This window comes from Pyxicephalus adspersus, chromosome 6, assembly GCF_032062135.1.
Source record: "Pyxicephalus adspersus chromosome 6, UCB_Pads_2.0, whole genome shotgun sequence".
Classification (NCBI taxonomy): domain Eukaryota; kingdom Metazoa; phylum Chordata; class Amphibia; order Anura; family Pyxicephalidae; genus Pyxicephalus; species Pyxicephalus adspersus.
Window position 1 is genome coordinate 58040126 of NC_092863.1, and position 14937 is coordinate 58055062.

At 36.5% G+C, this 14937-nt stretch overlaps 1 protein-coding gene across 5 annotated transcripts in view; it reads right to left on the reverse strand.

Annotated features, from left to right (window-relative positions):
• The window catches only part of TAOK3 (TAO kinase 3), a 121389-nt gene that overhangs the window by 56548 nt on the left and 49904 nt on the right, over positions 1 to 14937 (reverse strand). For all 5 annotated transcript variants that reach the window (XM_072415959.1, XM_072415962.1, XM_072415960.1 and 2 more), the window contains 6 exons: positions 13905 to 13996; positions 12408 to 12501; positions 10895 to 10976; positions 8540 to 8707; positions 5600 to 5806; positions 23 to 157 (listed from right to left, as the gene is read on the reverse strand). In XM_072415959.1, coding sequence (XP_072272060.1) covers positions 23 to 157; positions 5600 to 5806; positions 8540 to 8707; positions 10895 to 10976; positions 12408 to 12501; positions 13905 to 13996 — 778 coding nt within the window. The remainder of the gene's footprint in view (positions 1 to 22; positions 158 to 5599; positions 5807 to 8539; positions 8708 to 10894; positions 10977 to 12407; positions 12502 to 13904; positions 13997 to 14937) is intronic.

Consider the following 14937-nt stretch of genomic DNA (forward strand, 5'->3'; position numbering starts at 1 on the left):
AGACTAAATATCGCTCACTTACCAAAGATGCTGATTTGATTGTAGCGAATCGCTCGCGGGTCCGGTAATGAAGTGCCTGACTTTGCACTGACTGGGTAGGCCGCAGCTCAGGCCTGGGATCCCTGTGGTCCGCCTCATCCCTTATGAATGCATGATCCTGCAGGAAGGGGTGAAAAGCAGGAGAAAGAAGTGTCGTATGGCCCCGGCTGCTTCTCTCTCAGCCCTCCGTCCGCGCCAGCACGGCTGTAGGAGATGCATAGTTTAACGTGATTCCCCCACCCTCCCGCCCCCCCGCTCTCTCCCCTCTCTCTCCCGCTGTCTCACTCCCCCCTTCTCTGCTCTCGCTCTCCGGTTTCCCCCCCTTTCTGCTGGCTACGGGCTTTTTTCCCTCCTGTGTGTCGGTGCGATGCAATGATGGATGCCGTGCAGCCCGGGCGGCTCTCAGTCCCTGCAGTTGGCACCGGGGCAGGATGACAGGCGGCACAGGCAGCCCATTGCAGCTGGAGCTCGGCGGGGTCAGCTGATCCTTTTAAAGAGATGCTTGTGTGGCTCCACGGCAGCAGTAGCAGCAGCAGCAGCTTCCCCTATAGCTCCTCCACAATCCCATCCAGCCGGAGGAGGAGGCAGAGGAGGAGGGGAGGAGGAGGGGATGGGGAGGGAATCTATGTAGATATATTTATTTATATCCCACACGTACACACACACACACACACACACACACACTAAATAACCCAGTTGCTACACAGAAGAAATCAGGCCGGCTGCAGCTCTCTTACTACACCAGGCAGCAATGGCAGCAGGGCAGAGGATGCTGCTGATGGCAGAGCTGTATCTCCGTGCCTGGCATGCTTCCCCCCCCCCTTTAAATCGTCCTCCCACTACAGATGAGGGGGGGAACCCCTCTTTGGCTCATTCACTTGAACGCTGCTAGCTCCCTGTGTGCAGAAGCGGGTGGCTCCTTTTGTCTTTTAGATGCTCTATTTTTGGGGTTTGGTTGTGCAGTCTCCACCCCCTCCTGGCTGGAACAGATCTATTTTTTTCCCCTTTAATCTGGGTGGCGGCGTCGTGCTGCTTGCAGCGGGACCGGCCCTGTCCGCACAGTGTGGCTGCAGGTGTAGTGAGGATGCTGCGGCCGCTGCTCCTCTAGAGCCTGCTCAGTTCTAGCACTTTCCAGCTCAGGAGGGATCACTCGGCTCCCTCTTTTCAGTTTTTTTTTTTTTTTTTTTTAAAGAGACAGTGTGGTCATGAAAACATATTACTACATTTCCACAGCTGTCAGGAGCTAGGAAACACCCCCAAAATGGTGTCCTTCCATAGAATCCTGTGTACATGATCCTGGGCAGCCCAGACACTTGTAGATGGCAGACTTTGATGGAGCATGGCAGGCCTCTCTCCAAGTCACACCAGGAATGCAGGCATTGTTCTCATCTGCAACCTTACACATGTCAAATAGACCAACAAATGAAAGATGATTGCCGATTGGTTGGAATCTGTCTATTTAGAATATTGGATATGTCCAATATAAACCAAAAAACTCCTTTATTCTCTTAATTAACCTTATCATCTTTACTAAAGTTGGTTACATAGTAATAGAGCTGATCTTACATATTACAATCAGACTTCCTAAGGTTTTACTCTGCCAGATTGGCAACCCAAAAAAAGGATCAATTAAAAGATTTACAATAGCACTGTGGCATGTATGTACAAAGCCTGGCCGGCTCTTAAGTTTCTAAAGAAAATAATATCATCACTGACCTGAGACAAGGTGATTGAAATGATGTTCATTACAATTAACACCATACTCCCCCATACAAAGATCATTGCCCAGGAATTAAACACCCAACACAACCTCTAGCAGGCCAGTCATTATCCTCCTAATCAAAATGTAAAATTCAAGTGCATCCCTCAAATATGGACATCAGCTGTCTGTCCATGGCCATGCTGGTTTTACCACATGCAACGTTTCCAACCAAGAGGCTGACCATATACATGACATATATTGCTATGATGACTGTCCAGTATGGTGGGGCCTGGCACAAACAGACAGCCAGTACATGTATAATTTACACTTCCATCAACATTATTTATCTTTAACAGTTCCACTTTAAATATGGGCATCAATGTGGATGTGGAGCGGTGAAACAAGGGCACATGTAATCCAGACAGTATAGTCCCCATGTTATATTGCCGGGAACCAAAGCAACCAACCGGCAATCAAGTTACATTATTCTGACTGCTCCAATGTAAAGAAATGTAAAATCTGTGTTACTGCACTTTGTATGTTGTAACTATGTTATGTGGTGTCTCCTTAGATACACCTGCAGATGTGCCAACAAGAAGTAGTATTTGATTCCTTTTTATTATTTCTGCAATTTTTTATTTACTTGTTTATACTGCAACTATGGCTTTCGTTAACATTAAACTGTATGGCTTTTTTTTTTTTTTTTTACTATACTAGCCATATAATTTATGAAATATTATAATTGTAAAGTGAGTTCATTACTTTAAAAATTCTCAACTTGCTTACATTTACCTTTTTTTTTTTTTTTTTTTTTTTTTTTATTAATATAGGAGTATTAACATTTGGACTGAAAAACTGAAAAAGGAAAACAAATGGAAAAAAAAAGGCTCAAAAATAAAATAACCACCCCATGTTAATGGCAATGGTACACATTCATAGAACTAAATTCAAGGTTCTGCAAATGTGGACAGACCAATACCTTGCATCTGTACTGAAATACAGACTTCAGAAATACAAACTTCAGAAGTAAATATAAAAAAAATAAATGGCACCACTGCAAAGGTTAAATGATTGTTTAGGTCTGTTGGTGTGTTAACCACAAAATTACTTGCCTAATAACTTGACTACTGGTTCTGCATTCTAGGTGTTGATTTCAGTCCCTGCTTGGAGTGTCTTGTGGAAGAGGCAGTGGGGGAATGATTACATGGCAGTGTAAGCTAATAGGAGAATAAGATAACTAAACATGCTGCCCTAAGAAAGCCTGTAATCCTTGCAATGCGGTACGGTGTATTTACACCTAGATAGTCCCCACAATTCAATATTTGTCCGGTTTACAGCTTTATATTATGGAGAGCAAGGTTTATAAAAATGTAAGTTTTTTGTATGACAGTGGGAGAGAGGACTAAATGGCCTTTCATTTAAGAATCATCATTTTGCCATATTAAAAATATGAGGTTGGCTTACTAGTTTTGTAATGACTTGTGTTATAAAGTGTCCAAAAATTATTTTATTACAGTAAAATTATACAAATGTTTTTGTCAGGTTTTTATGTAATGATTGTTTTCAAAAAGGTCAGTAACTTTTACCTATTTTTATTTATCTGGACGCTTTTTTATTTATATGATGTGATATACCTAGATACATCAATGTACATAAATTTCCTCTATATTAGGACTGCTCTTGAGAACCTAATGCTATTTTGTGAACAGCAAATTTGCCCAAAAGTCATTCTCTTTAATCGGTTGCCATCTTTATGTTTTTTTTTTCTGCTCACTTCTATCAGGAAATGTTTTTAATGTTGTACAGATAAGCGAAATCTCGGACAATAACATGCACTGCTGTATAAGCACAGGATAAAAAACTGAACCATTTGAGGATTTATAAGTTTACAGAATACTGTAGACATTGACACCACACACTGTGATGTCATTAATTTAAATGCAGTACTATGTCTCCATGAAAGAACACTCCTATTGCAGAATAGTTTTATTCCATGTTTTATGTTCCTAAACAACATTGATCAGAAAATATATCTGCCACTCCTACGACTTTAAAAGTCTATTTTGTATTATCTGACTATTGCTGACTGTTTTATTTCTGTAGTACTCTAAACTACTAATAATTCCTAGGCCTGGAATGTATTTTAGTGTTGCTGAATTGCAGCTAAACCATGATCCTGCAACTAAGCATACACAAGAAAAGGAAGTTAAAATCCATGGTGGCTAGAGTATGTGAATCAACTCACCCTCAAATCTTTATTTTTGCTATTAGTTTATAACCAGTGGGGTCCACCTAACCCTTGAGCCTATCTAACTTTTGTACAGTTATACGTCACATCTAGTGCTAAAGTATCTAACCCAGCAGGTATGCCATGATATATATTAGTTTTAAATGGAATATTATATTTCCTTCCTTACAGTCAGTCACTTACACTGGCAAAAGTGCACCCCTTATTTTGGACACCAGAAAAATAAATATATATATTTAATAAAATATTGATATATATTTTATATATCAATATTTTATTAAATATACCAAATAACAGTCATGCTCACTTTTTATTATAAAATTCTGGCGTCCAAAAAATAAGCATGCACTTTTACCAACGTAATTTGTTTAAATATTTTTTACTCATTTTGAGCCCACACTACATGAGTAATAGCAACAATAGTCTTAGAACTAATTTTTGTTGCCCATAAACAGAAAAATCCTGAGCTAGTGTTTTTTCACTGTACCATCCTTTCAGCTTTAAATAAACCAGGAGTGAGTCTTCCTCCTGTTTGAAAATATGTTACCCTTGTAAATCAGAATTTTAAAAAGGTTAATATTATATATAAATAAATGACACATCTAATAATGGTCATCATTTAACAGATGCTAAAAATGGAGGATTTATTTGTGCACTTTGGCATTTATTACTGATGTTAATATAAATTATATTTAACTTTTATAACTCTAAAGAAGGGCATTATTTAAACTTTCTTTTCAGATGCTCCAAAAATGAAAACACAGAGGAGCAAATCAGTGAATTGGGTAATGTACATTAAATTGTGTTTACCAATATCTGTGTAGACAAGTACAATATTAAAAACAAAATACAAAAAAAAAAATCTAGGTTTAAGCAAATGGAGGGTTAGTACAAGTATAGAATACTATTCTATTGTACAAATGGGCATACAGCGGGCTGCAATTCAAACAATTGTTATGTACTTCGCCCATGACAACAATGACTTGTTACAATAAAGCATACCAGGCAATTGTCATCAACATGACTTTACATAAAGTCAATTAACCTTGATTTGTCATGAAACATTGTAGTAAAAAGTTAAGTGTTATTTTAGCTTTAACAACATGGCAAATTACATGAAGACTGTTTTGAAAGTTTACCATTTTAAAAATAGTGAGGAATATCATAAAAACTAATTTTACATTTTTTTCTCTGCTAAACTTTTATTTTCTAGTGTAAGTACATACTGGCATATTACTTCCAATAGGAAAGGCAAATCTAAATCTAAATTATTGAAAGTTATTTGCTATGATTTAAATATATGGTTAATTTAAACAAAAATACAAATTCTTTATATATAATCACAAATACACAGCCCAAGGAAAAGTTGGTAGAGTTGGAATAGTAACATTCTCAAGGGGGGACCTCACATGGGACACACACACACACACACACACACACACACTTTATCGAACTTTAACGAAAATGCCTCCTCCTCTTGCTGGACATGCAGGTATTACCCATCTGAAGAATATGCTACTGTTACTGCATTCAATTTACACTGCCATGGAAAAATATATGGGTACAGTTTTCCTGACTACTGTTTTCTCCATTAAACTGACCCCTCTTACCTTTTTTGGGACCAAAGAAGAGGTGGAATCATAACTGCAGCTGTAGCTTGGAACCAAAATTAGCTCTGGACTCATGTCATCCATTACTTCTTGCATGCTGTTCACACTGCTGCTCTGGCTACCCGTACTGACCGACATGCTTGGTATGGAATGATTGCTGCCAAGGCTGTCCATCTTTGCAGTCAGGTTGGTCCCATGTTCACTGTCCTAAATATGATGCAGAGTAGTTTGCAAATATTATCACATGCACATAATGCATAAAATATAATCATCAAATATCATTTTCAAACAGTCAAACTACACAGCACAATTGGGTAAATGATGTTGTTGTACTAGTAATTACCAACAAACAAATTAACACACATTTTGATGAACTCCAAAACAATTATTTTTCCAAAATTTAAGGTATTAGGATTTTAATTGTTTCCTAAAAATATTACATGCAAATTCAACTACATTCCCTGTCCTAAATAGCCAAGAATGCACACCAACTTCTAAATGTATTTTTGGAATTACATGTAGTGTTACAGTAAAATGTTTTTTTTTTAAAGAATCTAATTTATAGCAGAAGCCTAAGGCTGCGTACACACATGCAATAATTATAGTTGGAATTGAAGACTAACAATCGTTTTCCCGATAATCGTTAACAAAAAAAGTGCACAACGACGCCGATGAACAAGGATTGTCGCTGGAAACGAACGACTATCCCGGCGGATCTGAATGGGCGACGATTGTTCGCAATCTATTGTGTGTACAGTCGTTCAGTGATCGTGGATTGTTCTGCAGTACACTTTCTCCTTTACATGTCACTTCCTGCATCGTTCAAATGATCGTATCTAGCGTGTGTACACTATTGTTGGATTATATTTGAACAATCGTATCGTTACAGCATGTACAGAATTGTGCACAATATGAGCATTCAAAATAATCGTGCATAATCGCTGATATGTCGTTAGTCGATCATTTTCTAATGAAAATTATTGCACTTGTACCTAGCTTAAACAGTGTAGTGTAAAGTATATTTTCACTTATTTGCAGGACAAACTGCTTTAAAGTTACAGATTTGTTATCTGTATACATTAAATCCTTAGTTACATGTTTACAAAAGTGAGGCTTGTGGCATAGATAACCATTTGTAACTATTAGGTGCACGATCATCTCTCAACAATGTGTTCTGTGTTGTTAAAATGGTTCTGTGGCTGCTTTATAAAAACACATCATGAATATCTAAAGAAAAAAAAAATGAGTTTACACTTATATTTGTGTTGTATTCTGTGTGTACTCTAAACATGTGACTTCTGTACAGCGAACCCCTAATCAATTTGCACTTGATCTTCATACTAAAAGTGTAAAGTACTCCTACACAGTAAAGGACTTATACTATATTTAATAATTTAGCATAATTTTCATCAAACTGTCCAGGATAAAAATGTGTTGCACTTCCACAGAACTTATTTGTATGTACAGGAGTTAGAGATTGCTGCTTCTGTCACTTCTATCTGTTTAGGATGGGTACATACAAACAGATCCACTGCCAAGTTTTGCGTCTTACAGACCAATCAAAATTATTTTCTGATCAATAAATGATCAGGTATAACCCCTAATCACTTTAAACTCTTGTTCAATGTCAATATTGTGCCGTTTTGTGTGTGTAATTCAGATTGGGACAAAACTGCTTGTGAACGGAGTTTGCTATGGTAACTAGTGTACATATCGGATGGTGTGTGTGATATATATATATATATATATATATATATATATATATATATATATATATATATATATATATATATATATATGCCATGCTCATATAGACTAGTATACCAGACTCTATCAGCAAGACTGCTCTGTGCATAGCAACTATCCAATATGTACACTAGTTACGATATGTGAATACTCACACATAGATGCGACACAGTATTAGGGGATTTTAGGACAAACCAACACTGCTGGGGAGCATACAATGGTCATCTTTTAGGAATCCAAAGTATCTTCACAAAATAAGATAAAAAAACAATTACTTTAACTGACCAAGCTACCTTGACAGTGTTATATTTGTCCCTACCCCTGTCATATACAGTTGAGTATACAATATTTTTACAATGGTGTTTCTGGTAAACAAAATGCAGATAGCTCTGCTCTGAAGACCCACTTATTGCAATGTCTGTGCTAAAGTCTCTAATTAAATGGTCAACAGTCTATACGACATCTGGGCAGAGAGCCAGACCTATAAGTAATCTTTCACATAGCTTTTATTGATTCGTTATGAGGTGTGTTTGCCTTGAACATGGTGGCAAAGCAATGAAATAGGATGCATTTACATCTATAACTATGTTGTTTGATTATGTCTGCAATATCAGTCATATCTACTAGGTTTTTTTCAACCCAAGATTCATGTTTTATCGTAGTCCTTTTTCAGCTACAGGATGTTATGCTAAGCGTCTGAAACCTACAAGGGCATCACCGTGGCTTGTTAGCCATTTAAATTCTGTGATTTAAAAAACAAAAAAAAAAAAAAAAAAACATTATATGGGTATTTCAAGACAAGTACAATGATTTTCTTTTAAATACATAGGCTGTAGGCATTTGTCAATGTAGCCAAAATATTTTGTTTTTATAGTTTCTAATGTGTAATGGGTTGTGCAGCAAAATCAAGTAAATATAAATAAAAAGTGGAGACATTAGAACATTTCACAACATTAGAACACAATTTCTGCAAGTATTGGGTCATGAACTGCCAATAAGCTATACTCACACAGTAATGGACATTAAAAAAACAATTTTAGATATTGAAGTTTTTTTTTCTTACATTAAAAAAAGGTCCCTTTTTTAAAACAAATGTTTTCCTCTTTGTTTAGTTACAGTGATTGCACAAAAACAGCTTTGGTGACTTTTTAAAACTTATTATCCAATTTTATAGAGCCTGAGAACTTTCCTTACCTCATCATCTTCCTGAGACTCATTAAGTGGACCATTGCGGGATTCTTGGAAGAGGATTTTTTTCATTTTTCTGTATTGCAGATTGTCCAATTCCCTGACAGCATCCTTAGTCCTCTGTATCAGATCTATAAGGACCCGACCTGGCCTGTCTCTGCGTACAAAGTCATGCTGGCATATTGAAAGAAAAAGAAAAGTATTTAAAGAATTTAAAATAATAATGCTGCTGTGTTAATTGTATTAAGAAAATGACAATATAAATACCACAGATTAATGACAAATAGTTATTAGTTGTAGTCAGTAGGAAGGATGCCTCTTACATTTCTGACCAGCGGGAAGAATGCGACCTTTACAGAGGGCCAAAAGGATCATTGGTGTCACTTAACAATTTGTGCTTCTCAGGCCACTTTAATTGCTTAAAGAACTCCTGGCAACCACTGGAGAAACATTGCACAATACAGTGGGGTAAAATTCTAAATAAATGAAACTGCAGTTCAACACAGACTACCACATGTTTACATGCGTAATTGGACCCTGAACTATTTCATTCATATTCACGATTTTGGTAGAAAATAGTTTTTGAACATTAAACATCAGAAAAAGTAGCATCATTTGGTTTGTGCTGCAATGCAATACAGTAGCTGTCAAACTGGTATTTAAATAAAGCAGTACTCCGTGTTTATTGCAAAATGCTGTCAGACTAAATAATATGTACACAGGTACAAAATATTTTGATAAATAATAATAATTATAAATATGATAACCAATGATTACAAAAATGTTCCCGAAAAGCAACTGAAGACTTAGGCTTAGTCTACACGAACCGTTTCACCAGCATTTAACCTGAGGCTTTTAAAGCCCCTGTTTGAAATCACCATGCATTACAATGGGTTAATCTACACCAGGACGTTTCCTTAAGGCACGTTTATGACATTCATCTTAAACGTTGCTTGCATTTTCAAGTATTTTAAAGGCAGGCTTTAAAACATTAAAAAAGTGCATTAAAATGCATATAATTGCAATAGGAACGTTTACATGCGTTTTAAAAAAAACGTCCATGTAGACCCAGCCTTAGTAATCCTCGATTGTTTACCCAAAAGCAGAGAAGTGGTAGCAACTAGCTAAAAGTGGAGGTGTGTTGGTGCAATCAAAAAATACCTAGGAAAGTCACTAGTTATTTCAACCAGGGTTAGGTGATGGCAGCCCCTAACTGTTTTAGAGCCACACACAAGAGATCAAACATGTTACAATTTTTTTTTTTTTAACTTTAATAAGACTCCAGCTTACTGGTCCTCTCTCAACATGAATTTGCAAGCTTTAATGGCATATACTTTTCTTTTTATACTTCCACTGCGTTTCTTAACAAAAAAGACAAACTTGACAAGGGGATAGACAACTGCCTGAATAGAATTTATAGCGGTAGCCCATAGCTAGTTATAAATGTAGTTTTCTGTAGCAAAGCCAAAATGCAGTCAATATTCAAAATTAACAACTGAGCCATGGGGGTTTTCACTGATATTTTTGAAAGGCTCTAGAATTGCCAGCATTATCCTTGCTTCAATTTAACATTCCATAATGCAAAATGATAAGAATGTGGACCTTGGAACATGCAGCTTAAAAAAAAATAACTGCAAATGCCCTTTGATATTTTTATCTAAATGGGTGTCTTTTACAGTTTCGGAAAATAGAAAGGAAACAAGCCTTACTTCATGACACCAATTTATAGCTTAGATGTACAAAAAGTATACAGAGTAGATTTCTAAATGCTAGTAAACCTGTATGTATGTTTACTAGAGAGCAAAGGATTGCCAGATGCATGAATCAACTTCCAGAAAGAAACATCATCATAAACCTATGAGCCTGTTAAGAGATTATCTGTGGCAGCAGTATGTGTAACAAGGGAAGACCGCACAAGCCTGAATGGAACCGTTTAATACAATAACATACACAATCATATGAAGAAATGCAATGTAATTGTTCAATGCCTTACAAGCAACTGTATACTAATAAGAGGATACTTTGTATTACTTTATCAAAGCATAATAATAAATCTCTTCCTTTCACCCTATGTGCAACCACATTAAACACAACACCTGGATATATGTACAATTCAAAAAGAACTGCTCTGTAACAAGTAGTTTAAATATAGGTCCGCAATTATTTGCACTGTGATTTAAGCTGCAGTTTTGAGTTATGAGTTGTATGCATGCTATTTGTTTGAATTGGAACCAGTGAATCTACGCATTCGGTTCCATAAATTAGGGGATACCTTTTACGGATATTGTTTTAGTTTATATATATATATATATATATATATTCCATGAACAAACAACTGCTGAAGCAAAGTAGGTGAATTACCCGCAGTAGTTCAGCTGACATGGGACGTTCCTGAGGTATTTTCTGCAAGCAGTAGTCCACAAATCCACGGAACGAGTCCGACCTAAAAATTTAAAGCACATTTTTAGTAAAAAGCTGCTCAAATATATGAAAGCAATGTAGGATCAGGAAAAACTAAAGTTAACCTTATTTTTACACACCGCTAAGAAACCCATATCTGAATCATGTAGATATGAGGACAAATGTTTGAAATGGATAATTGTGTAAAGAAAGAAAAATAGGCCTAGTGGGGTCAACTAAAAGGAGCAAAATGAATGTTCACCTAGGTTGGTTGAGAAGTAGTTCAGTGAAAATTTATTTTGCAGAAATCATCCATCATGTACAAGGGAAAAAATGTATGCTCACACACAAGTCAGCTTAGCTTTCTCCATGAGTTAGGTGAAAATGAACTTGGTTACAATAAGATAAAGAAGTGTGGCCTATTACTATTTAATGACATGTGAACCAGAACATAACTGGGTGTTTTTTGCAAAATTATTTTTCACTTAGATTCACTTCCCTCACCAAGGGCCTGATTTATTAAAGCTCTCCAACGCTGAAGAGTATACACTTTCAATGGAGAACCTGGGTGAGCCAGCAAATGTTTTCAATCATGGACCAGATCTATTCCAGATTTTGTGGATCACTCCGCTTCACTGGTAAAGGTGTATCCTCTCCAGCCTTGAAGAGTTTTAATAAATCAGGCCCTAAGTGAGGGAATCTATTCTTAAAAAAAATATTTCCTTAAACACAAAAAAAATTCATTGCAAAATGATTTTGCTTTAGCTTCACCTTACTCACTAAATAATTAGTGGACAATTTATGGACATTCCTATATTTGTTTAGTTATGTGGTGTAGCAAGTACACATAAATGTATGGATACATGCAGTAGCATGCATAAGTGCAGAATAACTAACTTCACTTAACTTGCTTATGGGAAAGTATAACCAAAGTTTTTATGGTGAACTAAAAAGCCCTGAACTAGTGTGAACATGTCTAACACCACAATAAATAACATTTTCTAAAAGAGTAAAAGAACAATTTCTGAGAATGTGGTAAATTATTTAATAATTAACTATTATTCTATGTCAACATTAACAGTGTTGTTTAAAACATAGTGCCAGAAGCTATCTACATGGCAAATGATTTTATGAGTGTAAGAAAACTTTCAGAAGGGAGAGAAGAAAAACAAAAATACTTTCTGCATTTTATGCACAGAAGAGGTAAAATCCTCCTTGAACGCTTGTCATTTCCTAACCCGAGGGAGGACATCAAGGAAGACCTAGTGCACAATCCTAATTGAAGAGATCATATAAAAAGCATAGGCAGTGCATTTCTAGCCTATATTATAATAGATGTCTAGTATGCTGGGAAACTATTTTGAAACTCATAATATGTTTTTCACAAATGCATTAGTGGGAACAGATTATATATAAAGATAACAACCAATGCATATCATCCAAGTATACCTAAAATAATGAGTGAACCACTTACCATTCATTAGACTGTAGTGTAGGGGACTCATTCTGGGCTATGTGATATAAGGCACTCATTGCGTTCATATTAAATAAAGGAGGCTTCCGTTCAGCTGTTAGAAAAAAAAAAAAAAAAAAAGACACAAAGTCACATGAGCAAAAGTAAGAATGAGCCATAGACATATACTGCTAGCAAGGTGTTGCTTGTAAAAAGAGCTCCTTAGTGTCGTCATACTATTTAATCCAATTATTTTAATCTCCTAGGTCATTCCAGGGAAGTCATTCCATGAAAGCTTTAGTCTCTGTCTAAAAACACCTGAAATAATGGATCACCAAGAACAAAATAAAAGCATGTTAAGAAAACTTTGTAAAATCATTTACATAATACCTACCTATGGTTTAATAACACATTCATGATGTGCAGAAGTCTATTTTGTACAGCACTGTAAAAACGTAGTATCTATATTAATATGAATTGAAAAAAAACATCTGGTTCGGAGAAGGTTCTAAATCATTAAAACCTAATGCCAGATGTAAAACACAACAGATTCTACCATAACTTTACTATCAAAAATGGAGCCAAAATGTAGAAGCAATGTGTGAAAACCTAAGTACACCCTATGACCTAACAGCTTATAAAACCACCTTAAGCAGCAACAACTTTAACTATTCTTTTTTTGTATGACTATTAGTCTCTGACATTATTGTGGAGGAACTTTGGCCCACTCTTCTTTACAACATTGCTTTAGTTAATTAAGGTTTGCAACTCTCTTAAGGCACTGCTACAGTGTTTCAAACAGGTTGGGGTTTGGACTTTGGTTAAAAAAAGGTAAGGTTTTGCAGTGGTCAAGTCATTCTGATTTGCTTGTGCTCTTGGGATCATTGTCCTGTTGCATGACCCAAATTCAGCCACACGGTAGCTGTCGCAAAGATGGCCTTACATTTGACTCTAGAATACTTTGGTATACAGGTTAGTTCATGGTCAATGAGTGCAAAGTGATGCAAAACAAGCCAAAATCCTCACTGCCTCCAGCACCATTCTTGATAGCTGGTAAGCACTGTTTGTGATGATATGCGGTGTTTGGTTTTTGGCAACATTTCCCATACTATACTATAACTATAAAGGCTGCAACTAGGTGGTTAGTCCTGTAGGGGTAAAGCCCAGTGGGTGTTCTTACCAGGGACACCATCTTTATGTTCTACAGGTGCATGAGGAGGTTTTACTCTAAGAGATCCAGTGTCTTACAACCACCTGAAAACCTCTGGTAAAGGAGGCTTGTTGTACTTTGTATAGTGCTTTGAAATATGTTGTTGATATATAAAGAAAAAAAATAATAAATACATTTATACAAGCATGAAATGCTAAATACAAAGTAATACATTTGTATCCCCATTTAACCCCAGACACAAAGGTTGCTAGTCCATATTTCCTGCAACACAATGGGGGTTCTGGTGTATGTTCTAATTGCAGAACCTGAAAATTGCAGCCACTGCCACAGTTTTTTAGTTTACTCACCTAACTCTATGCAAGTAATACCAAGAGACCAGATATCAACTTTGCCTTCATACTGGCCCTCATCCATTGCTAAAATAACTTCTGGGGCCATCCTAAAAAAAAAAAAAAAAATTTTTGTATCAAGAGTACCAATCTCATAAAAAAATAAGTCATAAAACTTACCATGTGAATTACATATATAGGTCCTTTTACACTTTAATGAATGATATTCAAAATGCTACCATGGTAGATGTAATTTTCTGTACCCTTTCTTATAACAAAAACAACTAACTACGAAAAACACTTTCTAAAACACTGCAAATGTAACTATTCTGTTAAATATCTGCATTTTGCAATCTGCTCGCAGAAAAGACATTGTCACACAGGTAATCAATGCAGACTAAAGTTGGGTACACACATGCAATAATTGTCGTTGGAAAGGATCTTTCACCATCCTTTCCAACGACTAAGGACTGCACGATGCATGAACGGGTGCTGTACATACAGCACTGTTCTGCTCTATGGGGAAGGGGAGAACGACGGAGCGGCACCCCGCTGTGCGCTCTCCCCTTCACTTTCATTACGATCGTTCGACGTCCATGGCAGTCATTCGGACGATGGACGACAGGCGCTGTACACACGCCAGATTCTCGTCCGACGAGAAGCATTGGACATGTGTACGTAGCTTTAGTGGCTTTAAAAAAGCACTATTGCTACTTATTGTTTAACAGCACTGTGACAATTACCGAGCCATAGTGCATCCTCAAGAAAAGAGCAATAACAATTGCAGGTCCACTATATGGGCTCTTGCTCTCCATGTACAAGACAACCTTTGTCTCAGAGTTTGTTTTGCTTTCAATAACCATTATAGACACTTCAAAATGAGTGATGTAACAATGGTGATCAAGTTCACTTTATGAAGTGCTTAAAACAAACAAAACAAATACATTTTGGGCACATTTATCAAGCTAATTGCTACTATTTGCAGTGTGAAAGAACAGTAGCATGTCACTGCCAGTCAGTAAAATACTGGTTTTAATTGTTCTGTAAAAGC